We start from the raw sequence: 27,515 nt of genomic DNA on the forward strand, positions 1-27,515 counted from the left end.
TGAAAATTTAATTTTAATGCCTTGGGTAATTTGCCATTCTTTTGCATGATGACATTTGTGATATGAAGTGCTGTTATACGCATTACATACATGACAATTATGACATGGGTATATTAACAAATAACACAGCACACGTGTGATAAAATGTAAAACCAACTTTGGTCTCAGTAATACAGTCTTTTATTGAACTACTTTTTTTTATTCAGATTTGTACAATATAATTGGCTGCATTTAACAAAATCTATGCCACATCATCGTGATAAATATATAAAGTAAAATTTACTGGTTTTGTATTTTGCAACCTCACTTGCATGACAAGTACATAGATAATAATAATACAATGAAAAGAAAACAGCACAAAAAGACAATTGGTTGAAATATGGCAGATAATATAAAATCACAAAACAATTATTGCTGTGTAAAACTTCACGACATAATGACCTGTGTTGTGTATTGAAGTTTTGTGGATTTATGCTGTCTTGACTTAATTGTGTGTGTAGGTAGGTGAGTTTACAGAAGTTGACCAGGTAGTTTTATAGTTGAGTATAATCATGCAGTTTGGGCAACTTAAGCATCAACAGTCATTAAGAATAAATATTTATTCATTTCACTTTAAACCTTGCCATATTATTTTGTAACCATATAATATAGGCCAACACTTTCTAACGAGAATATGGTTTTCAAATAATATTGATACTGGTATTTGTATTTTCAGTTGCAAACATCACTGCAAAACCTTTTGAAGAATGAAGCATGGTGATGACCTTGAGTTGCCATCTTTTGTATACAATGAAAAATATAAACTAATTCTCAAATGTCACTTGGCCTACTTGATAACTGTTGAATATGATAATACCTCTACATAAAGTTTTTGGTAAACAGTAAATTTTAGAACAGATTCTGAATTATTTTAACTCTAGATCTTGAGGTATAAAAGGTTTATTAAACTTACTGTATAATCCATGTACCATGTTATTACATCATAAAACTTGTGGAAGTTGAAAGTTACATTTTATACAAAGTATTGGTGAGTCTACTTGGAATCCTCTGTTGACCTTCAGGATTATGTGGCAACTTGAGAAAAGACAGCAGCATTTTTCAATTAAAGAAACTATGTTTTATGCTAAAATCATTGACAGCTGCAATTTAATTTGCAGCATAATCCCATTTTGATTGTAAGACCGTTCCTACATTAAGTTGCCATCTGTACATGTGACTCAGACTGGTCTGGCTTACAGCTTATGAACAATCTAACACAAGTACATAGCTTATGTTGTGGATCTAGAAATGTGCAGTCAACCTTAGTGAATGTTGTGGATCCAGAAATATACAGACAAGGATACAAACATGGAAAGTTTAGATGGCAGCAAAATTAGTGCTGATGAAACCAACAATAATGCAGATATTGTTCAAGTAACATAAAACTAACACAAGAAGACTATGTAAGTTATGGGTTTCGGTGCATTATCAGTGAAATTGAGGTTGATCATTACCATATGTTGGTCTTAAAAGTGAGCATATACGGTAATGAATTGCAAAAGCATCAAACAAATGATCATTAAATTCATGTAAAAAGTAAATGACAATCAGGATATGACATTTGAAACAAGTTTTTGAATGATAAGAAAAAAGATCTACTAAATACTCTATTTAACCATGAAGCCAGAAAGGTTTCGAAGGGACATGGATGCATCAGCCCCCCTCCCCCCCCGCCACCTTGGTGTAAACAAGTTGTGCAATTGTAAAATAATGCTGGCAGAATGTAGGCATTTATATATGAACATATAAAGAACACTTAAAATAACACTAACAGACAATGGCTTAACCCTAGAAAACAATTAGCATGACAACATGTTCACAAGATGTCAATCATAGGTTGGATTAGATGCCTTTGCAGTCACTGACAGAAAAGTAAAATCGTTGCATACAATGAAACACTACAGCTTTGCTGGATTAGACGGATCCAATATCTTAGTGAAAGCTACAGGAAGTGTACATGAACTTATTGATAAAGCATTTTGGTAATCCTTTGGTAGGAATGTAGATTGTATTCACTTGAAGAGAAAGCAATATAGTGTATGGGGCAGTGAATTTGACATTGTATTCACATGAAGAGTTAACAATATAGTGTATGTTGCAGTGAATTTGACCCTTCTGCTATCGGAACAGAATGAAGTGCATTACAAATATAAATACTGTGAATATTTAATGTACATCTTGGAAATTGAAAAGATGTATTCTTTTAAAAAATGTCCACTTAATATTTCATTATCTTCTCTTTGACTGAAACCTGTCTCTCACACACATACAAAGCAAACAAACTATATTCACTCTCTTTGAATACAGTCCATTCAATTGGTAACTCTTTAAATAATGTGGTGTCAGAATAAAGAAATATTGCTGAGATACCAATATTTGTGTAAAGTTTAATAGTAATCTTTTAGTCACAAGTGTTTTTCACATTCACACACACACACACACACATATATATATATATATATATATATATATATATATATATATATATATATATATATATATATATATATATACACACACACACACACACACATACACACACAGTCAAACCTGTCGTAATGGTCACCTGTCAACAGCAGTCACTTGGTTTCACTGGCCATTCTAATTCCTCCCACCCCCAACCCAGGCAAATATGCTATATAAATTCGTTGTATTTAATGATCATCTGTCTTCTATGGTCTGCAGCCCATATGTTTCATAACCAAACAATGGTTTCACCCTCCTTTAAGGTGTCTGGAGTCTATCAGCAATGGCCATTCTAAGTATGCAAACTAAACACTTTTGTTTGATGAGCAAAGCGTTGTTTAGATAAAGCACTTACTGCTAATTGATATTTAAGCATTTCATATCTTGACTGTACATGCCACACTGTCAAACAAACTTGAAAGTATCAATTGATCGGCTTTGAAAGTAAGGTGCTTTTTATCCTTACAGGATAGGATCAAAGCAATTCATTTGCTGGAGGTTGGAAAAGTAGTTACGTTATTGAAGCAGCTGGAAGTCGCCTTTTGTGTCAGGGTGGTATAGTTAGATATCTTCATCTATTCGCTTGTGAGTTAAGGCAATCTCTGAAGAAGAAAAAAATGTTTTTGAGAAGATATACAAGTTTCATCCCTTTTCATCAGGGTAAGCGGTCATTCTATATTCAGAATTAGTCTCTGAAGGTACATGAAGTTTCGTTTCATGGGTCACAATGAATAGTCATATACAGCTTGTTTTGACTTTATCACAGATTTCTCACACAATATGACTGTCTTTTGATCCAGGTGAGTTGACTAATGCAGATATTGTTTTTATAGCATGAATGAAGTCGGTGATTACGTCATTTCTAGGGTGGATTAAAGGGACTAGGATACAATAATCTTGTGTGGAACTTAAATTTGTGAGAGAAAAACATGAAGCCACAATTAGGATTTTATTGTGAAGTGCACATAAAACAATGCAGTAATAATAATCATAATAATAATATTATTAACAATATTCAGTGCAATGTATTTTTTTCCACATAACATTAAGAGGTGAACTTGTGTACACTGGTCACCTGTATGTAATTGCCAGTTTAACCTTTTCCCATGAGTGTCCACTATTGACAGGTTTGATTCTGTGTGAGTGTGTGTGTATATACAGACTATGTAATGATATGTAGAAGTAAATTAACAGCATTATCTGACACCTACTTTTATTTGACAGATCAATTTAAAATTGATGACATAGATGTTTTGACATATCCTTAACGCTGGATCTTTATTTGTTTTGTACACAATTACTCTGTCAATGATAATTATTTTTTGTAAATGTACAAATATTTTTTAAAATAAATTACGTGTAGTATATATCCTTAGCACCAAAGAGTCAGGCAATACTCAAGCAAAATGCACAAGAACATGACAACATAATGATATGCCCCTTGTTGACCTTGTGCAAAAATATTTCACAAGTTTTAGATCATTTCATCAAAAGCCAAACTATATGTGGTTCTAGTTACAAAACAAGAATTATATATTAAATACCATTCACACCAAAATGGGATACATTGTTTAAAAATCTATCAAATTCTCTAAGTATGATTGCAATGTGATATCTTCCAAGTTTCAAGAAGGTCCACGGAAAAAACACAGGAGTAGCTGGACACACAAGAATCTGGAAAATGTACATGTACATGTATATATAATAGATGGCTAGACACGTTTTATTGCTATAATCCCCCGTCATATTGCTAGTGGCAGCATAAAAAGAGAAAGCATGTATATTTTTATCAACCATGAATTATGTAATTAATGCAAAGGTTCTATTGTGGCATAGCTGTGTAGAAAATTTTGAAGATGAAATAAAGGGCAAACATAAGGGTGAAAATTAGTCCATACATTTTGATGCAGCAAAAAAAGCGGTTCAAAAGTCAGTGAAGTAGGATAAAATGGTCAAAAAGGAAAATGTATCGACACTGGAAGCATCATCATTGTTCAAGTAAATATCTCAGAAATGTAACCTACTACACACATGTAACCAAATCATTCACTTGGTAACAATGAGCAGAGCTATTAACATGTGGATAAACTTGGAAAATGCAAGTGAGCAAAATATGTACCTTCAACGCCATCTGGGGTTTGTAAATAATGTATGTTTACTTATAAGTCGAGTCAAACTTCAAACAGCAAAGATCCTGATCTGCCATAGCATAACGTGTCTTCAGATCATGCTAAAGAACATTAAATGGACTTTATATATATATCTAACCTCCACTACATGATAATAAACTAGTTAAAGTGAGTGTTGTATAAAAATAAGTTGGCAGTATGTTTTTGTTTGTATTCTGGTTCAAGTCTGCAATGATTTGGTCCATTATGACTGAAACTGCAAATCCAGGTTAGTAGCAGAAATAAAAGTACATTTTCCAAACCGTTTCCTGCAATGGTGTCATGTAATACACAGATTATGCTTTTTGTGCTCAGATTATGAATTTCACTGCTTATATTAGTAACGATTATACTTACAACACTCCAGGGGTTGGCATGTATGTTTATATAATACATTTATAGAACTATAGAAACTGACTGATGACAGTTTTAATTTCCATTCACAATGGCATGACCTAAAAAGCTCAGTACTAATGTAATGACTATATTGCAGTATTAAATGCAAAATTACTAAGTTTATCAACTTTGTTACTTCTAAAATTTCATATGATATCCATAAATTAATGCTTACTTAAACTTATGTGATCTAATAAACTTTGGAAACATATGAGAAATGTAATAAAATTAAAGTTTGAGAAACTGAAATGTCAAAGTCTAAAATATTTTTAAGCACCTATGTCCTTATTTAACATCACTGTTTTATCTATGAAAATATCAAACATATATAAATCATCAAAGCACATCATTACCTACAGTTAAACACCATTTATCCATGAAAATATCCAATATAATGTATGGATCACAAAATCACATCATTATCTACAGTTAGACACTGTTCATACTCAATAGATATGATAATGGTGAAGCAATTCCTGCATCTAAATCAAACATTATTAGTTTCATGAAATACAAAAATATAAGTTTTTACTCCATATTTGATTTTATTGATCACAAGTATTCTACTAAAGAAATCCAACACAAGATTTATTACTAAATACATTTCATTCACATAACTGAAGAATAAGAATCAACAGAGCAGGCCCGCTTTCTCAAAACCCATTTTAATCATGTCTGCCCCAGGTGACAATTTGTCATGTGTGGAGATAATTGACTTTTTGCTTGAATTCAATATTTTCAGTTTGATCTAGACATTGTCTAAGAGTACATCTTTGCTGGCCTCCCATACATATAACATGCAATCACCTGGGCCATGACAGATAAATCTGGAGGTTTCAACCTGAAATCGTATGCACCTGGTACAAACAGTGGTATGACATGGTTTTGCTTTAAATGACATGGCAGTTTCTACTCATGATTTTACCATGAAAACATCAATGAGCATTAATGCCATTTTGATAACACCAGCTACGAGGTAGCGAGTCTTATATCAAAGTCACATGATATAATCTGGTCAACAAACCGAGAAGTCATAAATATCAGGCCTACCCACAGTGGCATGAAAGTTTACTTAAAGTTTCCGGTTTTTTGATAACTGTGATAATGTGATAGTTGAAAGAGTGTAACTCAATATTGCCTGAAGTGTTTATGTATGGACAAGCATTACTTTGATAGAGCCTGGTTTGTGGTCAATGGCTTTGTTGTAGTGCCTAATCCCTATTAGTCAAGTGCTTTGTTTTCATAGCAGTCTTATAAGTACACTGAAAAAACTAAATGCAGTGTTAATTACAGCAGTATAATTGATTAACTTTTAATTACAGCAGTACAATTAATTAAGCTTATATGCTTATACATGCATGCAAATGAATGTAGGGATCTTCTTTAATTCAGATCCCTGGAATCATGCTTAACGTGCAACAAGTAACTTACCTAATCAAACTTCTTTTTAATTCAAATGATACATCCACACAAAGTTGGTTACCCATGAGTATTAATTTTAGAAACCAAACCATGAAATGTCGATACCCTTTAATTTAAAGTGACTCAAAGCCTTTGCTGTGTATACTCACAAACAAGTCTGACTCAGCTGCAAAATGCACAGACCCAGGTCTGCAATTACATAATGTGGCAGCAGATCTTGGTATATGCAGTTTGTTATTAGTTGAGCAAACAACATAAACTCTAGTCTGCAGTTCTTTATCCAACAGTAGATCAGGGTCTATGTCTGCCAGGGCTTTATCCAACAGTAGATCAGGGTCTATGTCTGCCAGTTCTTTATCCAACAGTAGATCAGGGTCTATGTCTGCCAGTGCTTTATCCAACAGTAGATCAGGGTCTATGTCTGCCAGTGCTTTATCCAACAGTATATCAGGGTTTATGTTGTTTGTAGATTAACCTGAGTTATAAGTGAGTGTGTATGGTAGGTAGTTCATTTTAACTGCACCCTTTCTTATTGCCATTTTTGCTTTTTATAATCAACCATCAATAGTAGAAGCCCCAGATGGAGATGTGGTCTAAAGTGCTTGCCTTTACTGATCAGTGCCATCTCACCACTGTCAATGTGGGTTTGAGTCTTGCACTCAGCCAATGGGGGATTGTGAGAAAGCTTGCCAGTAGCTTCCTGTGGGTTGGTGGTTGTTACTGGTGTTCTTCCTGGGTTCTTTCTCCAGTATTTATAATGGCCACCATTTATTGTGCACTGAATAATGGCATCAAACCCAAAACAACAACAAGCATCACTAGTATGCTGTTTAGTCTGACTGATCAACGATCAATAATATGCTGTTCTGTCTGACAATCAACCATCAGTAGTATGCCACTCTGTCTGACTGACAATCAACCATCAGTAGCATGTTATTTTGTCTGATAATCAACCATCAGTAGTGTGCCATTCTGTCTGATTGATAATCAACCATCAATATTATGCCATTCTGTCTGATAATAAACCATCAATAGCATGCCATTTTGTCTGACTGAAAATCAATCATCTGTAGTATGCCATTCTGTCTGACTGACAATCAACCAATCAATAATATGCCATTCTGTCTGACTGACAATCAACCATCAATAATATGCCATTCTGTCTGACTGACAATCAACCAATCAATAATATGCCATTCTGTCTGACTGACAATCAACCATCAATAATATGCCATTCTGTCTGTCTGACAATCAACCATCAGTAGTATGCCATTCTGTCTGACTGACAATCAACCATCAATAATATGCCATTCTGTCTGACTGACAATCAACCATCAATAATATGCCATTCTGTCTGACTGACAATCAACCATCAATAATATGCCATTCATCAATAGTAAGATGTTCACTGTGACAATCAATCAATAGTATGCTGTTTAGTCAGTCTGATAATCAACCATCAATAGTATGCTGTTCAGTCTGATAATCAACCATCAATAGTATGCTGTTCAGTCTGATAATCAACCATCAATAGTATGCTGTTCAGTCTGATAATCAACCATCAATAGTATGCTGTTCAGTCAGATGATAAGCATAAATATGGAGATTCTGCAAACTGTCACATCCTGATACACCTCACTATTGACAATCACATATTATAAGTGCAAAAGACTTTCAGCTATCAAAAAGCAAATGTACAAATGTATACATCCAGATTTTTTTCCAATTTCAAAAATTCTTAGTAAAAATGTTTACCATAATAAACACAATGAATAAATCTATGTGCTACAACAGCTGTATCACTACTGATATTATATATATTTTATGTAGTATCAAAATATTTATTTAATTTCAGGCAAAATACAGACCGATGATATATGGTTTGCAGTGCAACTCTAATATGTACCCTGAAATTCATTCATTCTTTCATTTAGTTTTAAAAAAAAGAAGAGAATTTAAAAACCTTATTTTCTATCAAGTACTGTAAAACAGTGTTTCCCTGTTTAAAAACCAGGTTTCCATTGCTTTCAAGGCTTACCTTTGAACCTTTATCTTGGTCCACCACAGAAGGAGCAAAATAACCATGCACTTTAATGATCATCAAATTACTGCCTTTTACCATTGTTTTATTTTTTTGGAGATACAGATTGTCAGATTTACTTCCCCTGTGAAAGAGTTGTCCATCATCATTTTGATCAATCTCCTCTGCCAATTATGTTGAATGGATTAGTTACTTGTGAAACTTAAGATGGTCCATTTACTAAATGGGTCATACATAACATTTTGAAATAAAGATCAAAGAGGTTTCTGGAAATAATTACCATTCGTACTTGTTTATAAGTAGATTCAAACAGTAAACAAAAAAAGATCCTGATCTAGCATCAAGTGCCTGCAGATCAGGGTCTATGCTGTTTGTTCTACTGATTATTCCAAACAAACTGCACAGACCCAGATGTGCCAGCACATTATGTGAAGGCAGAGCTGGGTCTGTGTAGTTTGCAGTTGGACTCGTCTTATAAGCATGTACAGATGGGAGAATTTCATGTAATAATTTACCTTCATGGTGGTGGTGTGGCAGGTTCAAAGGCAATACAGATGGTTGATGATAATACAATGACCAAGGACCAATTTTAAAAGAAAATTATGAAAGGTTAGTAAAAGTTTTTTTCTATTAAAACAAATAAGCCATTTTGATGGCTTCCCTATTAAGGGCAAACCATTTAATTTGTTCAGGGGTGAAGCTCTTGGGACTTTTTTGAAAACTAAAATGTCTGACTCTCAAACACACCTCTCCCATAATAACTTGTGCATACTGAGGTTCAAAAACATAGACTGCAGTATAAGCAAGGGTACATGTTACTGTGAGGCCTTTGAAAACTTAAGAAATGATAAATATCAATGGGGTGGGGGTTTAAATGGTGGAAAACACATTTTACAATCACTTTGAGAATAACTGTCAATAAAAGGGCTTTTTCAAAATAAAGCAGCTCACTTTTCCAAATACATTAACTTTATCTTAACCAATCTCTTACAGATTCTTAGACACTGTACTCCAGGAAGTTTTAGCGCACATCACATGTGTACCAGTGAAAATATTTTGTTATGTCACTGCTTTTTACATGTTAATGTAGATAGATTCCAGCATTATTGTTCACTCAAAACAAGATTTTTAAAAAAAATGATGGACATCAAGTTTGAGAAACTACACTACTGAAGCTAAAGTTTGTAACATTCTGCTTGTAAAATGTTATGTGACTTCATAATCCAATAATGGCAATATTTCTGCTCATCCTAGAGAAAACCTTGGAGTGCCAATTTGGGAATTTGATGTTCGCTGCACTGTATAGTCTTTGCAACTTGCTTCTTCTCTATAACAAATTCTATCTGTTAAACTTTTCATGTTGAGTGCTTGATTCCCTTACTGTCCTTGAGGACATCCATGAATGAGTACAATAAACCACAGATTAATCTTAGATACCTTTATGATGTTCCCAGCATAATAATATTTAAAACAGTATTTGATTGGTCAGTTGAAATTATCTGACTTGACACATAACCAAGACAGTTCTTACAATGGTAGGGATTGCATGCTTGATTAAGTAAAGGATATTACCTTGAAATGAGTGAATATTGGATTTATTTCACCTAGTGGATGAAACAGTTCAGGTAGTTTTACCCACAAGATGAAATATATATATTATTCACTCATAGCAAGCACATTTTCTTTTTATTTATTTGCAAATCGGTACCTATTCTGGGTATTTTTTAAATAAGAAACAATGGGATCCACACCTGCCCCCATATTATAAGAGGGTTTGTGACATATATGGATGAGCTCAATCAACAGTGTAGGTTTTAACAAATATTCTTGCTCTGATATATTGCCAACCACCCCACCTCCATTAGTTGAAACAAAAGAGATAAAAGAAATACAAGGATCCAGTCCAAAAAAATTCCCACCCACCCCCTCCTTAAATGGCCTATCCATTTTTTCACTGTTCAAATTACACCTTAATATTTATATCATGATCAATATTTGCACTATTACAGAAGTTATGGTTCTGTTTTACCATAACAATTAGACTGGTATGTATCATTTTGGTTCTGTTTTACCAAAACAATTAGACCGGTATGTATCATGTTGGTTCTTTTTTACCATAACAATTAGACTGGTATGTATCATGTTGATCTGGTTTACCATAACAATTAGACTGGTATGTATCATTTTGTTTTTGTTTTACGGTAACAATTAGACTGGTATGTTTCATGTTGGCTCTCTTTTACCATAACAATTAGACTGGTATTATCTTGTTGGTTCTGTTTTACCAAAACAATTAGACTGGTATGTATCATTTTGGTTTTGTTTTACCATACTATTTAGACTGATGTGCATCATTTTGGTTTTGTTTTACCATAACAATTAGACTGGTATATATAAATACCAATTAGACTGGTATGTATCATGTTGATCTGGTTTACCATAACAATTAGACTGGTATGTATCATTTTGTTTTTGTTTTACGGTAACAATTAGACTGGTATGTTTCATGTTGGCTCTCTTTTACCATAACAATTAGACTGGTATTATCTTGTTGGTTCTGTTTTACCAAAACAATTAGACTGGTATGTATCATTTTGGTTTTGTTTTACCATAATATTTAGACTGGTGTGCATCATTTTGGTTTTGTTTTACCATAACAATTAGACTGGTATATATAAATACCAATTAGACTGGTATGTATCATGTTGGTTCTGTTTTACCATAACCATTAGACTGGTATGTATCATTTTCGTTTTGGTTTACTAAATCAACACAACTATCATGTATCATTTTGGTTTCTCTTTTACCAAAACAAGTAAACTGTAATGAGTGATATTGTTTCTGTTTCTTTATGCTGCCTCTCCTATTTAATCTGCAGTTGCTATTTGTATAAATAAATTCTCTCCTGAAGCAAAAGTGAGGAAAAAATGAAAAACTGATACATAATTAAGGAGGAATACACACATTTTAAGCACTATCTATGACATAAGGGCATACAATATTTGACTTGTAATGGGTAGCTGGTAACAGATAAGGCTTGATGAGGCCTTCATCACATGTTTATGTCATGCTTTACAAACATGACACCATGATTCTGAGACCTGAAATGGATTTAATCTGATAACCTTGGTATGACCTTTTCTCCATGTACAAATATTTGGTATCAGAACTGTAGTATGGTATATTCACTAAAGATTGAAAAAGATGAAGTGAATTTTGCTAAATCATCCATACAAATATGCATCTTAGTGAAAAAGTATACTCTGCATCTACTTTAATGTGCGATTAAATTTTATTGCAGCAGAACTGCACCATAATTCATCTGCACTCAAAATCTATGAATGTATTCTTTCTTGATCCTTGCAACTGATTTTGGTCTAATTAATTCTGTAGCACTAGCATGGCGCCATTTCCAGCTGCATTCAAAATTAATCTAAGATTTTCATTAATCCTTTAATAGGTGCCATTGAGCAACTTGCTGACGTGGCTTTGAGATCATGTCACTCCAGTGCCGAGTCTCTAATGGCCCACTTCGGCTGCCTAACAATATCTTGCCGATCATTTCATTTCGTCCAACTTTATCAAAATCCATGACCGTCACCTCTAGACATGCCTCTCGGATTTTGTCCCAGGGAATTTCAAAAATGAATGATTCATTAAAGACTGGGTTCAAATTCCTCATTTTGATTGTAGTCTTTTTCTTCTCCACTTTTTCTTTTCCATACATCAGCCAAATTTTAACATATGGATCTGAAATGATATGTGTAAAAGAATAAATGATATAAGATAATCATGTGGTTTAATTATAGTATACCATGTGGTTTAATTATAGTATACAATGTTTTAATTATAGTATAGAAAAATTTGAAACTTGACCATAAATCATCAAATTTTTAAAACGATTTTTTTGTGTGCCATGAACGTAACTTTCATTCCAGACATTATTTATAGATGAAGTTGTATATTTAAAAAAATAAGAACAAGCCTGAGTCATTTTGGTAGTCCACTATATCAGTGTTCAATGCTTTTTCTTGACAGAATTTCAGTAAGGTTACACACTGAAATATCTAATGATAACTGTTAGAAAATACTGAATCATTTGTAATGGAACTCTCAAGAAAATAATGAATCACATGTAATTGACCTCTAAAATATTTACAAATTATAATTTTGGTACAGAATTAAGTTAATTTATCAGCAGGTTATTGCCATATAAAATTTTAACTATTCAGAATTTCTGTTGGAAAGGTTTATTTAGTCCTTCATCATGACAGCTATAGGGGGTAACATCCTTAATGCGAAAAAGATTTAAAGATTAAAGTTATAGTGATGATGATCACATGCATGTATATAGGATTGTATTTAAAAACTCTACCATGTAAACTCACACGTACCATATATACTCATTAATAAGAGGAGTCCAAATGAAAGGTGCACAGATGCAGATCCACTGATGTATAATGCACTGGAAGATCTGGGTCTGTGCAGTTGTTAGTAATAATCAGTAGAACAAAGAACACAGACCCTGATATGCAAGTGAATTATGCTACAGCAGATCAGGATCTTTGTTGGCTGCAGTTTTGTTTTACTTGAAAGCAAGTATATAGAATAATTCAGTTTAACTGCTACCCCCCCCCAAAAAAAAAAAAAACCACACTGACCCAGATTAGATTGTGTTGGCAGATCTGGGTCTATATTATTTAGTTTACTGATTACTACTAGCAAACTGCACACACAGTGATATGAAGTGCATTGTGGGAAGGCAGATTGGGGTTTATGGTTGTATCTGAGTTTATATGGTACATTACCAAAATTATTCGGCTGGAACATTGGCTTGGAAAACTATCATCAAGGAAGAATGTCACAAAAATATTACCCTTGAAATTAATGTCTTTGCTTTTTCTAAATGTTTAAGCTATCTGTATTATACCATGAGAGAATGTATTTACCTGAATCCTAATGAGCAAAAATAGGACAACAGCAAAAATACCCACTATTTAGACCCAAGGGGAAACATATTTTGTTTGGAAATTCAAGTTTTAATTAATTGGGGATTTACATTTTAAAGAGACATTGTGAAGTTGGCAGGAGTGAACAGCCTGCATGATGAGGATCTGAACATCTGGCATTATTGTTTCCCCTATGTATTGGCATTATTGTTTCCCCTATGTACAGGTATTATTGTTTCCCCTATGTATTGGCATTATTGTTTCCCCTATGTATCGGCATTATTGTTTCCCCTATGTATTCAAGTGTTGAATAACAAAGCTAGAGTGACAACTTCATGTATGTAATATTTTCAGCATTTGCTAGAGTTTAGTGCACTTTTTAAAACTCCATTTCATAGCAATCAGCAGCACTCTTAATGGAAGACAGATAGATCACAGGATTTTATAAAATTTGTAGTAAAAGCATTAGTACCAAGAAGATTTGTGGCATTTCATTTTGTAGGTGTTTGGAATGAACACAGATGTACTTGAATACTATCAGACATGCTCACATCTATAATCGGAAGCTAATACATTATTTTGTTGCTGTTGATTGTGTTGGAGTAAATATAAAAGCCTGTTATGATGACGGGGCCCTAAGTGGCCGGGTGGTCTAAAGCGCTCTCCATTACAGATCACTACCATCTCACCTCTGTCTGCGTGGGTTCGAGTCTCAGATTCGGCCAATGTGGGTATGTGAGAAAGCCTGCCAGTAGCTTCTCATGGGTCGGTGGTTCTTTCTGGGGATTTTCCCGGGTTCTTCCTCCACCATTAATACTGGCCGCCATGTATAGCCTACTGTGTGCTGAAAAATGACGTTAAACCCCACAACAACAACAACTGTTATGATGACAGCGACATGTAATGACTACCTGGGACTTTGCATTGTCACTTTATGATTTATCAATATCTGTCTGGCACTGAATACATGTACCTCTTTACTGGTATGGCAGTATGGTTCTCCCTCCTTACAATGATGTTCATGGAAGTCATAAAAGTAATCTACATTACAAGCGAACGAGTCTTATATAGAGGAATTTTGAACATGATTGTTCTTACAGTAATTCAAATACAAATGTTGTGCATTTATTGACATAAAATGAAATTATAATTGATTCTCATTGGCCAAGAAGTAAAATTAGTCAAGCAGATTAGGTTGAATGATACACGAAAATTTAACGTCAACTGTCACAGTTAACTTGGATGGTAATGCATTGGATTTGTAATCCAAGGATTGTTGGTTCCATACCAACTCAGGGTGGATGCCGGCTTTTCATTTTGAAAAGTACTTCCAGATATCATTCAAGTTATTTCTGTTTTCATCCAGTACTTTTTTGTAGTGTGCTTGTTTGGCTTAATGCATCATTTTATTAACTTTATTCCTCCAAACTCTATATTCAGCTTGATTTCCTACATATTTAAGTTGGTCTCTTTGCATTATTGGTTCTAACATTTCTGTGGAGATCCAGCCTGGCTAGTGGTCTTTCTTTATCCTGTGTGTTTTTAAAGGGGCTAGTTTGTTCACTATTCTGATGAACAGATCTGTCCAAGTATATAAAACATCATCAATATCTTCAAAGATCTGGACTGTATTCCATGGAATCTGTTTCAGATCTTCTAGGAATTTAACAGTATTAAACTTTTGAAAAAATTTGTAAGTAATGGATTTATGGATATTATTTTTTTATTATTTGCCATTGACTATACGTGTTAGAAAAATTGTAAAGTGGTCACTTATACCAATCTTTGAAACCATTACTTCCAAAACAGTTTCTTTTGTATTGGTATAAATATGGTCTATAAGACATTTAGAGGTACATGTAGATGTTACTCTGGCAGGTTCATTTAATAGTTGCTCCATACCTAACAAAGCAATAAAATCCATCCAATTCACTTTTATTTGATCTTTGAGAAGGTCTCTATTTATATCCCCTAGAATGTAAAATTCATTCGTTCATTTGAAATTTTTTCTTCAAAATATTCCCACCAATCAGTATGTGATGATAGGGGTCTGTATACAAAACCAGCTTAGTAGGGATTAGCTTTTTCTGGAGTGATTTGTAGCCAAATAGATTCTATTTCCTGTGTTTCTAGGTCTTCCCGTCTTTTAGTAACAGTACCAGTTCTAACATACACAAGGAGCCCACCACCGCCTGCTTTCCTATTGCTATGATAACATGGTTTCTGAAAGTCCAAATAAATACACATTATTATTTGGAGAGGTTAGCAGTAACTTCACTTGATCCATCTTTCCCTGAAAACCCTGAATATTTAAATGACCTAATGTGTAAACCCTTACTAGAAATTCCTAAATTCACGAGATTTACATCATTGCTACTAGAGGCACTCAAGGAGACAATAACAGTATTAAAACCATGTCCACAATGACCATTGCTACAATTGTTATTAATGTATAAAACATTAGTTTTTCTAGTTTTATATTCATTGATATTGACACAAATGTATTATTACTCAAGGTTTAACATAAAATTAGCAGGGTATGTACATTTAGAATTTCTTAAAAATTCCATTTTTAAAACTGAGGTCAGGATTTAAATTAATATTTTTTTAAACCAGTTACTTACATCTTTCCAAAATGATTACCTTTATTAGGTTCAAAAAGGAAATGGGATATATTATTTTTGACCTTTATTAGGTTCAAAAAGTAAATGGGATATATTATTTTAGACCTATTTATAATTGGTAACTTTTTATAAATCTACTCAACCTATTCAATGCACATTATCCAATATTTTTAAAAATAATTGATAAATTGTATAAACTGGATTTTATTACTACCAATGTATGTATGAATGTATTTTATTATTAATATTGCTGTAACATTTATAAAATAAAACTTCATGAGATTCAAGTCAAGGTAATAAAAAACCGCAGACTGCAAAATGCCCCCTTCATCCTTGGTTTGATGCCCCAGGTGGTTGCCCAAGCCATCTGCCCTTTACAACTGCCCTGGGTACTCATTAATGCCTCCTGTTCTTTAATTAGACTTTCTGTGTTTTTCATTTATCTATTATCATCGACATTGGTTCAAGTACTAAGGAATTCAAAATCAGAGTACTTCTTGCTTAGATGAAGTAGTGAATGAGATGGATAAATACAACCTGTGAATATTAATGCTTTTGGTTCTCTTGAAAAATGCTTATTATTCTTCCATTGTCAGAGATTTAATATTTTCAATTTAGATAAAAAAAACTTATTCATTATATGATTTCAGCAAGGGAACAAAATATAATGAAGTTTGCGTGTCCAATTATTTTCACCAACCAGAAACTGGGTTCTAGTCAATACTGTAAGTACTCACTTACATATACAGTACAACTGCAAACAACACAGATCCTTATTTGCGATTGCATAATAAGCTGGCACATCAGGATCTATGTTGTTTTTTAAAATGATTACTACAAGCAAACTGCACAGACCTGATCTGTCAGCACATTTTGCAATGACAGATCTGTGTATTTACAGATAGCATTTGGATGTGACTTTTAAGCAATTATTTGTGGTATCTTTTATGTTATGGATTCAATAACTGAATTACTGTTAAGACGCATTAAAAATGTTGGATGAACAGTTTTGACAAATTGAGTTCCACTAAATTGCTTCACTCAATGCACTCTAGCAATTTGACTGGCAGATATTTGTCTTACTCTAACAAGACTTGGGACTGTGGCTCAGAATAAAGCAGCTAAACTGTTTAGCTCAGAATAATGCCAATTAGACTGTGTTTAGCTTGTGACTCAGAGCAATGCAGTTAGAGTGTGTTTAGCTTGTGACTCACAGTAATGAGATCAGAGTGTGTTTTTCTTGTGACTCAGAGTAATAAGATTAGAGTGTGTTTAGCTTGTGATTTAGAGTAATAAGATCAAAGTGTGTTCATCATGTGACTCTGGGAATTGAGGTTAGAGTGTTTACCTTGCAACCCAGAGTAATGAGATTGGAGTGTGTTTACCATGTGACTCAGGGAATTGAGATTAGAATATTTAGCTTGCAAGTCAGAATAATAAGATCAGAGTGTGTTTAGCATGTGACTCAGAGTAATGAGATTAGAGTGTTAAGCTTACAACTCAGAGCAATGTGATTAGAGTGTTTAGCTTGCAACTCATAGTAATAAGATCAGAGTGTGTTTAGCATGTGACTCAGAGTAAAGAGAATATAGTGTTTAGCTTGTTATTCAATAAGATCAGAGTGTGTTTAGCATGTGACTCAGAATAATGAGATTAGAGTGTTTAGCTTGTTACTCAATAATAAGATCAGTGTGTTTAGCATGTGACTTAGTGTAATGAGACTAGTGTGTTTAGCTTGTGACTCAGAATGAGCTTAGAGTGTTTGGCTTGCAACTCAGTGTAATGAGATTCGAGTGTTTAGCTTGTAATTCAGTAATAAGATGAGAGTGTTTTCAGCTTGTGACTCAGTGTAATGAGATCAGTGTGTTTAACTTGTGACTCAGAGTAATGAGATTAGAGTGTTTGGCTTCTTATTCAGTAATAAGATCAGAGTGTGTTTAGCATGTGACTCAGTGTAATGAGATCAGTGTGTTTAGCTTGTGACTCAGAATAATGAGATTAGAGTGTTTAGCTTGCAACTCAGAGTAATGAGATTAGAGTATTTAGCTTGTTATTCAGTAGTAAGATCAGAGTGTTTTCAGCTTGTGACTCAGTGTAATGTGATCAGTGTGTTTAGCTTGTGACTCAAAATAATGAAATCAGAGTGTATTTAGCTTGTGATGCAGAGTAATGCAGTTAGACTGTTAGTTTATGACTCAGTGTAATATGATTTGACTGTCTAAGGCTTGTGGCTCAGAGTAATGTAGTTGGAATGTATTTAGGTTATGACTCAATAATGAGATTAGACTAGATTTAGTAAACAAGAAAAATGGAATTGTTGATGCACTGTGAATTCACTTTCATTTACTGGGTACCAGTTTTTCATGGATCATGTATGTTATCAACATCTAAAGGCCACCATCCTGTCATCCCTTGCTAAGCAATCATCTGTGAAGACATTATGCACCCTTTTTCCATCAGATAAAAGAGCATTGGTTGAAATTTCAGTACTGATAAAATCTTGTTATTGCAATTTTTCACAACCTGAAAATTTGATACCTATAAAAATAAATGACTTAACAGTACATGTACTAGTAAAGTTATAAAGAGTGCCAGTAAACAAAAGTCCATATACATAGTGAATTCATACAGAGAACCAGTAAACAAAAATGTATATAAATGGTAAATGTATAGAGTGCCAGTAAACACAATGACGTTCATTGCACATTGCAAGGAAAGGAAAGGGGTCAAGGACATTAATGATTCAAAGAATCTTTAAAAAAATATATATTGTTGCACTAAGGCAAATTTAGACTCCAAGTGAGTACATCTGAGTCAATTCCATGTATGCAAATCAGTATTACAGCTCTACCTGAAGATTCTTTGTAAGCATTAAACCTTATTACTTACAATGAGAAACAAAATTGTGACTGTCATCCAGTCTTAATGGGGAAGCAATCTGGATAGATGTTTATGCATCCCAGCAAACAAAAGAAATGATTCTTGTTCTCAAACATCAGTAAGATATTTGAACAGGAGAGATACTTTAATTGTAATAGCAAATCAGAATAAAAAACAAATTTCCCTTGAAAGTACTGATGCTCTATTGGCAGAAAGAATTCCAGGAATCAAAGAAAAGACCACTTATTATTAACTGCTAAGTGTTAAAACCATCAGTCATGTACTTGAGTGATAACAAGATTTTCAAAATGGCCACTTTGGAAGTCATATTGGATGTAAAATCATTACCATTTTCATTTAAAACCAAATTAGACATCTTCAGAAGTATTTTGATGAAAACCCTATTTCACAAGGAACAGTAACAAGATTTTCAAAATGGCCATTGTGGCTGATTGGTACAATTTTCATTTAGGCCCAACTAGATATCATAATAAATATTGTTCTGAAAACCATGTGCTTATGTGGCATAATTTTTATTTAGGACGATGTAGACTTGTTGATATGACCTTCCCCTTAGGAGTAGTAACAACAACATTTCCAAGATGGTTGCCGTTGCTTCCCATATTGGAAGTCATATCAACACTATTTTTATTTAGAACTAACTAGGCACAAGAAATCTGTTGGTGACAACCATATGTTGCTGTGAAAATACATTTAGGAAGAGTTGCAATAAAAAAGTTAGCTTTGGATGAATTTTGCTTAGGATCAACTAGGCATTATAAAACTACATTTTGATGTAACCATCCATCTAATACGAGTAGAGATTAAAAGATTTACAAAATGGCCATGACATGAAGGTCAGATCAGTGTGATTTTTATTTAAGACCAACTAGACACCATGAGAAGCCTTCTAGTGAATACCACATTTTCATATAAATTTCTGCTTATGAGGAGTAGCTATAACAAGATTTTCAAATGGCTACCATTTGTGGACATATTGGATGGCAGATTGGCACAGACATTTGGCAAGAGTCTAGATATTTTTTAAATTAATGATTAATTTTGATTTTAAGAAAAATAATCTTTATATAATATCTCTCTGTCACTGATTGAAATAAATGTTCATGGGATGGTCTGTTAGCTATCATCTGTCTGTTGAGTACAAGCTTGTCATCGATACTAATTCTAAACAACTTTAAGGGTTGCCATGAAACTTTACAAAATTGATCCCAAGGTCTAGTTGGTCCGAAATGAAAATTGTGCTGATATCCAATATGGATCTTGAAAATCTTGTTATTGCCACTCCCCTTGAATGGATAGTCATATCAGCCAGGGGTTTTCACCAAAAGACATGACTAGTTGATTCTACATTGAATTGGTGCCTATCTGACATTCAAGATGGTTACCATGGTGACCATTTAAAAAAATTTGTTATCTCAGCTTCTCCAGAATCTTGAAAGTCTTACTTCTCCAGAATTTATGGCCATAGTGACATTGGGTTTTCATTAAAAGACTTCTTATCCTAATACAAATGGTGCTAACAGCTGCCATATTGAAGATCTACTCCTAAATGGATGGCCATAATGTTTTTCACCAAAAGTCTTCCAATGCAGTCTGATTTGTTGTAAATTAAAATGGTTTTGATCCTACATTCAAAACAGTCACAACAGCAGCTAATTTAAAAATATTGTTATCATTAAAAAATATTATTGTTTCAACATCCTGCAGTTAAAAGAAGAAATGGTATTATCATCAGTTCGAGGACATTGTTTCAGACATTAGTGCATGATTCCCTGAAAGGGATTCTTGTTGGCTTTGTTTTTCTGTAGAAGAAAACATAGGATAAAATCAAATTATCCAATGATTTAAAAATAATTATGCAAAATTGTGAAATGAAATGAAAATATGATGGGACAGATGGTTGGTCATAGACAACACAATATGCCTCCTCTAAATATGGCAGGAGATCAAAAGTACCATAAAAAATATAAGAATCAGGGACAAGAAACATTACAGCAATACCTGTATACAGAGAAACCTGCCTTAGTGGACAATTCCATACATCAGGGACATATACTCATAAAAGAAAAACTCTATTTACCATTATTATTTATTTTCCTTGCATATTTAACCTTTTTTAATGACACCTGTCCACAATGGCCAAAAACCTTTAGTTCAGTGAGTGTCCCTTATGGACAGGCTTTCATCAGAAAATCTTTGAGACTGGAAGTATAGACAATAAGTCGTAAAGAATATGATCATTTTCATGGAAAATTTCTCATTAAGTCAAATTTGTTATTTGTTACACGGGAAATGAAGGAATTTATGTTTACAATAAAGTCAGCATTACTTTTCACAGACATTTTGTGATCTAAATGATAAAGCAAAAGGAAACTAATGTCAATATAGTGTATTCATCAAGGTATGCTAACCATGAGTCTCCCTAAATCGGATTTTAGCCATTTCTGATACGTTACTAGAAAATATATGTCTTATTCTCAATAATTTTCCAGGAGCATCTTGCTTCTGCACAATTGGTTTACTAAATTGGATTTGCCTGTTTTCTGATACAAAGTTATTATTCTGTCTATTACTAGAGTCAATTTTCTTTTCAATAACGGTTAACCCTGATTAGGCATTGTGATAGGAAGTGAAAATATGGTACATTAATAAACATTTGTTACTGTGCTCAGGAATCAGCTCAAAGTAACTGTTGGAAACAATGAATGCTACAAAGATTCGAAAAGGGAATTTTTACTGTAGTAAATAAATGCTAAACCTAGAAATGTTGGTACCAAAATTTTATTTTGAATCTATACTTTGATGATTATCAGATATCAATAAAAATAAATTTTTATGATTATCAAAAAAGGACAACCAAATTTCAGGATGGTTGGATCATTATTGAACCATATGTTATTTACAGGCTGGTTGTGTTACCATAGAACTCATTTATTAGTGGATTTTGAAAACAGAAATTCAACAATTTGAAAACCTTTCATGTCATATTAAAACCTAGGTAAATATATTTACGATTTACTGATTGTATAATTTTGAACAAAATAAACAGGGTGACCACACAATTCACCAAAAAATAATCAATACCTGGATATCAAATCACTAGGGAAATCAGTAAAAGTTAAGAGAAAAAATACCCCTCAAGTATCTACGATTCTCATTATTTTTCTTTAATGCACCCATCCAGCTTGCAAGTTTCCAACACTGGAAACATTTTGGAAAGAAAATTAAGTAGATATGGGAAATGGAAAAGTGCAGATGATGATTTTAAAAAATGGAAATTTAGATTACTGAAAAAAATCTGCACAGTTCCAAATTGCATTGATATATCTTCAGCAATGACAAAAACATCTGCAAAATGCAGAAAAATATTTACATATGGTCATCCTGAATTAAACTAAATTCGGGTCATAGTACTACCTCACTATAATGTGCTTCAATATATGGCAGGTATGGTAATACATGCCATTTCATTATTTAATAGAAATATGATTAAAACCTCAATATAAGGTGACCTCATAATGGAGTGATATGCTCATTGTAATGGAGGAAACTGGAAATTTTGAAAAATATATGATAAACCTTGGACTTAGAATGTGCCATTTACAAGGATGAAATCTTTAGATAACTGAGGTAAAAAGGAAGCATGTTACAGCACTAACTCACTATAAAGCCCTTCATTACAACACAGTTATGGTCACAGCTCCCATTTCATTACAGTATTGTAAAATTACTGTTATTGACTCATTTACAAGTTGGGTTTGACTGCAAACAACTTAGATCATAATCTGCCATCGCATAATGCGCCAGCTGATCAGGGTCTGTATTGTTTGCTCTTCTGATTAATCCTAACAAACTGCATAGATCCAGATATACCCATGCATTATGCAATGCTAGAACTGGATCTAAGTAGTCTGTGGTTGGATCCAACTTACACACAAATATACATGATGTATATTTAGTGTAGTTTACTGGGGAATTATTTCAGTGACTCCCACTGACAGCATTAAAATAAGGAAGTAGTGCATTTTGTTTGGACCAGACCACAATTTTACAATATTACTCCCCAAGTCAAGATCTAACATTATATTGCTTATGGTAATTCTAATCATATTTTGATTTTTGCAAGAAGAAAATATAAGAAACAAGTTAACCTGTTCAACTCTTTATTTTTTTTTCACTGTACACCTGTGAATTTTTCAGTTCTTTAAAAGAAGAACCATTGAATTCTTTAAACTTCCCAGTAAGGTTATTTTTCAGCAGAAATGAGATAGCTTTACAGTTTACTTTAATCTTCAATGACAGCAGAATATTCAGTGAAATAATAATTAGTTCCAAGCATATGATAAACTAAAAATTTAAAAATCTTTGATTTGAAAAGAAATTCCAAGATATTTAAAGAAACTGCAGCCTGGGCACACAGGATAGATAATGCATTACTACAACTGACACCTGATGGGATGAAACCCAAGACAACTGACGTATCACATTTTGACCAGCTCATTGATGGTCTTTGAGACTGTAGTAGAAACAATCTCAAAGACCATCAATGAGCTGCAAGATGACAACTGCTTATGCTACCATCAGATTATCTCTTAAGTAATCTTTAATATAACAGGCTGATTACTGTTCTCAATTTTTAAATTTAATTTCATTTTTTTAACTATTGTTATTTGTTATTTACTGCAGAACTATGATAGTCTTTAGTATGCAATACCTGATGCTCCTGTGATGTCTTTGGCTTTGAGATCTTTTGCTTTCATTATTATCACAGTCAGTCGGCCAACATGTGGCTCGTAGCTCAAAGACAGGAGTAACTCGCCAAGTTTCCCCTGAAATAAACAAAATGATAATCTAAACTGAAGTCACATTAAATGACACTGTAGAGAAGAATTAAGCTTGAAATGTCTACCCCAAAATGAAATTCAAGCACATTTGTACATGTAATTAAAATGCTCTCTGATTGGTTGACACATCTTTGAATGTAATTCACATGGATTTTGATTTGTCAAAAGAGGTCAAAATTTCCAGTAATGAAATCTGCAATGTGATGTACTGGCAGAAACTTCAACTCCATTCTTGATCTTTTGATGTCACTCTCTTTGTAATGTTGTGCTTTTGAAGTTTGGAGAATGAAAAAAAAAAAAAGAATATTTAACAAAATTGTCCAAAGTATTTAAAAATTCAGATAACAGTTTGTGTTTGAGGATATGGGACTGTTAATGGTGCATTACTGTCACAAATTATGCTAGCATCACTGACATGTTGCTAACACAAATATCCTCAAATCCTGAAATAAAAGACTGCTATTCAAGGCTTCAAAATGACACTCAATAACAAATCCACAAACAGTGAGTTTGTTTGACAATACATAAAGTCTGCTAAGAGGATCAGTTCTATTTTTTCATCAGTGTCATGTTTTCATATTATACTACTCAACAGCTGTGGAGCAATTGGCAGGTAGTCTCCATTACCATATATTCACTTATAAATTTGGTCCAACTGCAAACTGCGCAGACTCAAATCTGCCACCCCATAATGCACCAGCAGATCTGAGTCTATGCAATTTGTTTGGAATAATCAGCAGAACCAACAACATATACCTGGATCTGCTAGAGCAGATCAGGATCTTTGTTGTCTGCAGTTTGACTTATAGATGAGTGTATATGGTATATTTCATGCTGAATCATCTCTACCATACTCTTTTAGACCTTGCCAGTCAGGTTGGCACCTAATAATATTAGGTGCCAACCTGACTGGCAAGGTCTAAAATGGGGTCATGCTTTTCAAACCTCACAACATGAGTATCCAGTAAAACATCTTATCTTCATTTCGCTGATAAATCATCGTTTCAATGATATTGAGGCCAATGTCTTCTGGAAAACAAATTTAATACTTGTGTGCAATTTACACAAATTAGCAGATACTCAAAGGATGGATAAAAAATGTGAAGATTCACTGACAGAGATTCAGCCACCAGTTGAACACAGTAACAAGAGACCAAAACGGGTCTGAGACTGTTTACCTGACTGACATGTGCCTTAGCCATGTGTAATTTTTATAAGTTGAGTCAAACTGCAAACTACATAGATCCAAATCTGCTGCTGCATAATGTGCTGGCAGATCTGGGTCTGTGCAGTTTGATAGGAGTAATTAGTAGAACAACACAGACCCTGATCTGCAGATGCAATATGCTACAGAAGATCAGGATCTTTATTTTGCTGTTCAACTCCACTTAGAGGCAAGTATAGACAGTAGTAGCCAAAACATTCATGTCAGAAAGGTGCTTTCTAGAGAAACTTCTTCTAATCCTATTAACTGCATGTTATGAAAACAACTGCTGTAAAGTTACTTTATTGTTAGGGATAAACTTGTTCATATTGGATGATAGATCAACATAAATTTGTTCAATAATGAAAGACCTTTAATTCATTCGGCCCCAGAGATTTTTGTCATTTTTGTCTGAAATGGGGTAGGAAACACATTTTGGAGTTTAATTCTAAATGCATCCAAATACATCTGCTTCCAAGAGTTTTTTGTTTACACACTCATGCCTACTTGTGCTAGAAATATAATTTTTCATTGGCTATTTGACTTGCACATGTGCAGAAGGGTAACAGTTGGAATTAAAAGTTGGAATTACTCAATTGTTTTTTTTTTTTATTGGACCTTTTATTTGTATTTCCTGGCCACTTTTTACTCCTAATCCCCAACTAATTCCGACTTCGTTTTGAGGTCACCTGTCTGTATGCAGTTAAGATGGGTTTGCCTTAGATCACAGGCCAAAAAAGTCTAAAATCCAGACACAAATTATATTATAGAGCTACATTTGTCTGCCTTTTTGTAATGCCACCCATTTTGTTGTATTTTAAATGACCATGACGCTACTGAGCTCGGAAGTAGGGTACAGCTTCATCACGCCTACAGACGGGATTTGGGCTGAAGGAGTTAAGATAGGATGCTTGATCTGTCTGATTTGGTTAATTTCTGTTGAGCAGTTCTTTGAGACAAAGTCATTTAAAGGGTTCATCTATTTTTAGTACAGGTGGCAATAATCTATGGCAGATCAGCATGTAAGTCAAAATTTGAAAGGCCCTTCAGACAGAATGCTTTTTGTCAAATTTAGTAACATGGCCATATTCCAAGATCATTCAGTATCATTTCTATGGAGATGAAAGTCCTTCATGGCAGGATGCTTGTGTCAAATTTGGTCATGTTCTGTTGAACAGTTTTGCATGAGAAGTCATTTAAACTTTTTATTAAAGAATGATAGAGATTGTGGATTGGCATTATTTATATAAATTTGAAAGACCTTGATGTTACAATTCTATGATGTCAAAGTTAGTAAAATTTTGTTCCATGATTTTGGAGAATACTTTTTTTTAACAATATATATCTGTAGTACTGGTGGCCATATCTGAAGGCAGATTGGTACCCTTTTGTATCAATTTAAATGGCTTTCATGTCAGATTGCCTCAAGTCAAATTTTTCAAATTCTATTCAGGAATTATATAAAAGATGTTATTTGAAGATTTTTTTGTTTTTATTAATGGCAGAATGGTATCCTTTGCATCCAATGAAAGGCCTTTGTGTCAGAATACTTTCTTTCAAATTTTGGAATTTTAATTTTTATCCCATTGTTATATCTGATCATAGATCAGCACCATTTGAGATAATTTTAGAGTCCTTCAGGTGAGACATGATATTCTGTGGTAATCTTGATGCTTTCTATCACATTTCATCAAATTCTGTTGAGCAGTTTTTGAGGAAAAGGCAACTAAAGGTTTTTCTATTTTTAGTGATAATGGCCATATTTAATGGTGGATTGACAGTGTCGATACAAAACTGAAAGGTCTTTACGTTATGACAGTCTTCAATTTATCAAAATTCTGTCAGTTTTCATAAAGAAGTTGTTTAAAAATGTATATGGTGCTAATATTTGATGAAAGAAAAACATCATTTGAAATAAAAATTAATAGGTAGTTATGCTAGGAAGCACTCTACCCAATTTGGTCAAATTCTGTTCAGTAGTGTTTTAAGATGATGTTGTTTAAAGGTTTTTGTAGTTTTATTATTGGTGACCTCATGTTACAGCAGATTAAAATAATTTGTGCTAATCTGAATGACCTTTATACAAAGATATTATCTGATAAGTTTTGTAAAAACTGGACCAGCAGGTCTTGAGAAATTGATTTTAGTGATTGACATTGGACATACTATGCACGATAGGCAACATACAACAGATGGTGAGTCATAACAGTAAAGAGTGAAAACAATAAGTTTTGTAAAATTTAATAAATAATTTATTTCTCTAGAAAAAAAAGTGAAAATTTAAAAAGAACTTTTTTCAAGGCCTCTAACCTTCCTGGGTAGGATTTAAAATAAAGTTCTCCACTTTAGACAACATTGTGAAAACTATGTTGATTTCACAATAGATTGCTCAAATATGTGAAATTAAAATACATGGGACTAAGAAATTCCTAAACAAAGTTAATTTTTAAATTTAAACACA

General features: G+C 33.4%; 1 protein-coding gene across 3 annotated transcripts in view; it reads right to left on the reverse strand.

Annotated features, from left to right (window-relative positions):
* Positions 1 to 140: 140 nt before the first annotated feature.
* LOC149786411 (synaptotagmin-7-like) overlaps positions 141 to 27,515 on the reverse strand; it is a 555,714-nt gene continuing 528,339 nt past the window's right edge. For all 3 annotated transcript variants that reach the window (XM_089976842.1, XM_089976843.1, XM_089976841.1), the window contains exons 6-7: positions 23,721 to 23,835; positions 141 to 12,282 (exon numbers count right to left, since the gene is read on the reverse strand). In XM_089976842.1, the coding sequence (XP_089832968.1) occupies positions 11,978 to 12,282; positions 23,721 to 23,835 (420 nt within the window). In that variant the 3' untranslated portion in view covers positions 141 to 11,977. The remainder of the gene's footprint in view (positions 12,283 to 23,720; positions 23,836 to 27,515) is intronic.

Source organism: Sinohyriopsis cumingii, chromosome 12 (genome assembly GCF_028554795.1).
Source record: "Sinohyriopsis cumingii isolate HCF-2022 chromosome 12, ASM2855479v2, whole genome shotgun sequence".
Classification (NCBI taxonomy): Eukaryota; Metazoa; Mollusca; class Bivalvia; order Unionida; family Unionidae; genus Sinohyriopsis; species Sinohyriopsis cumingii.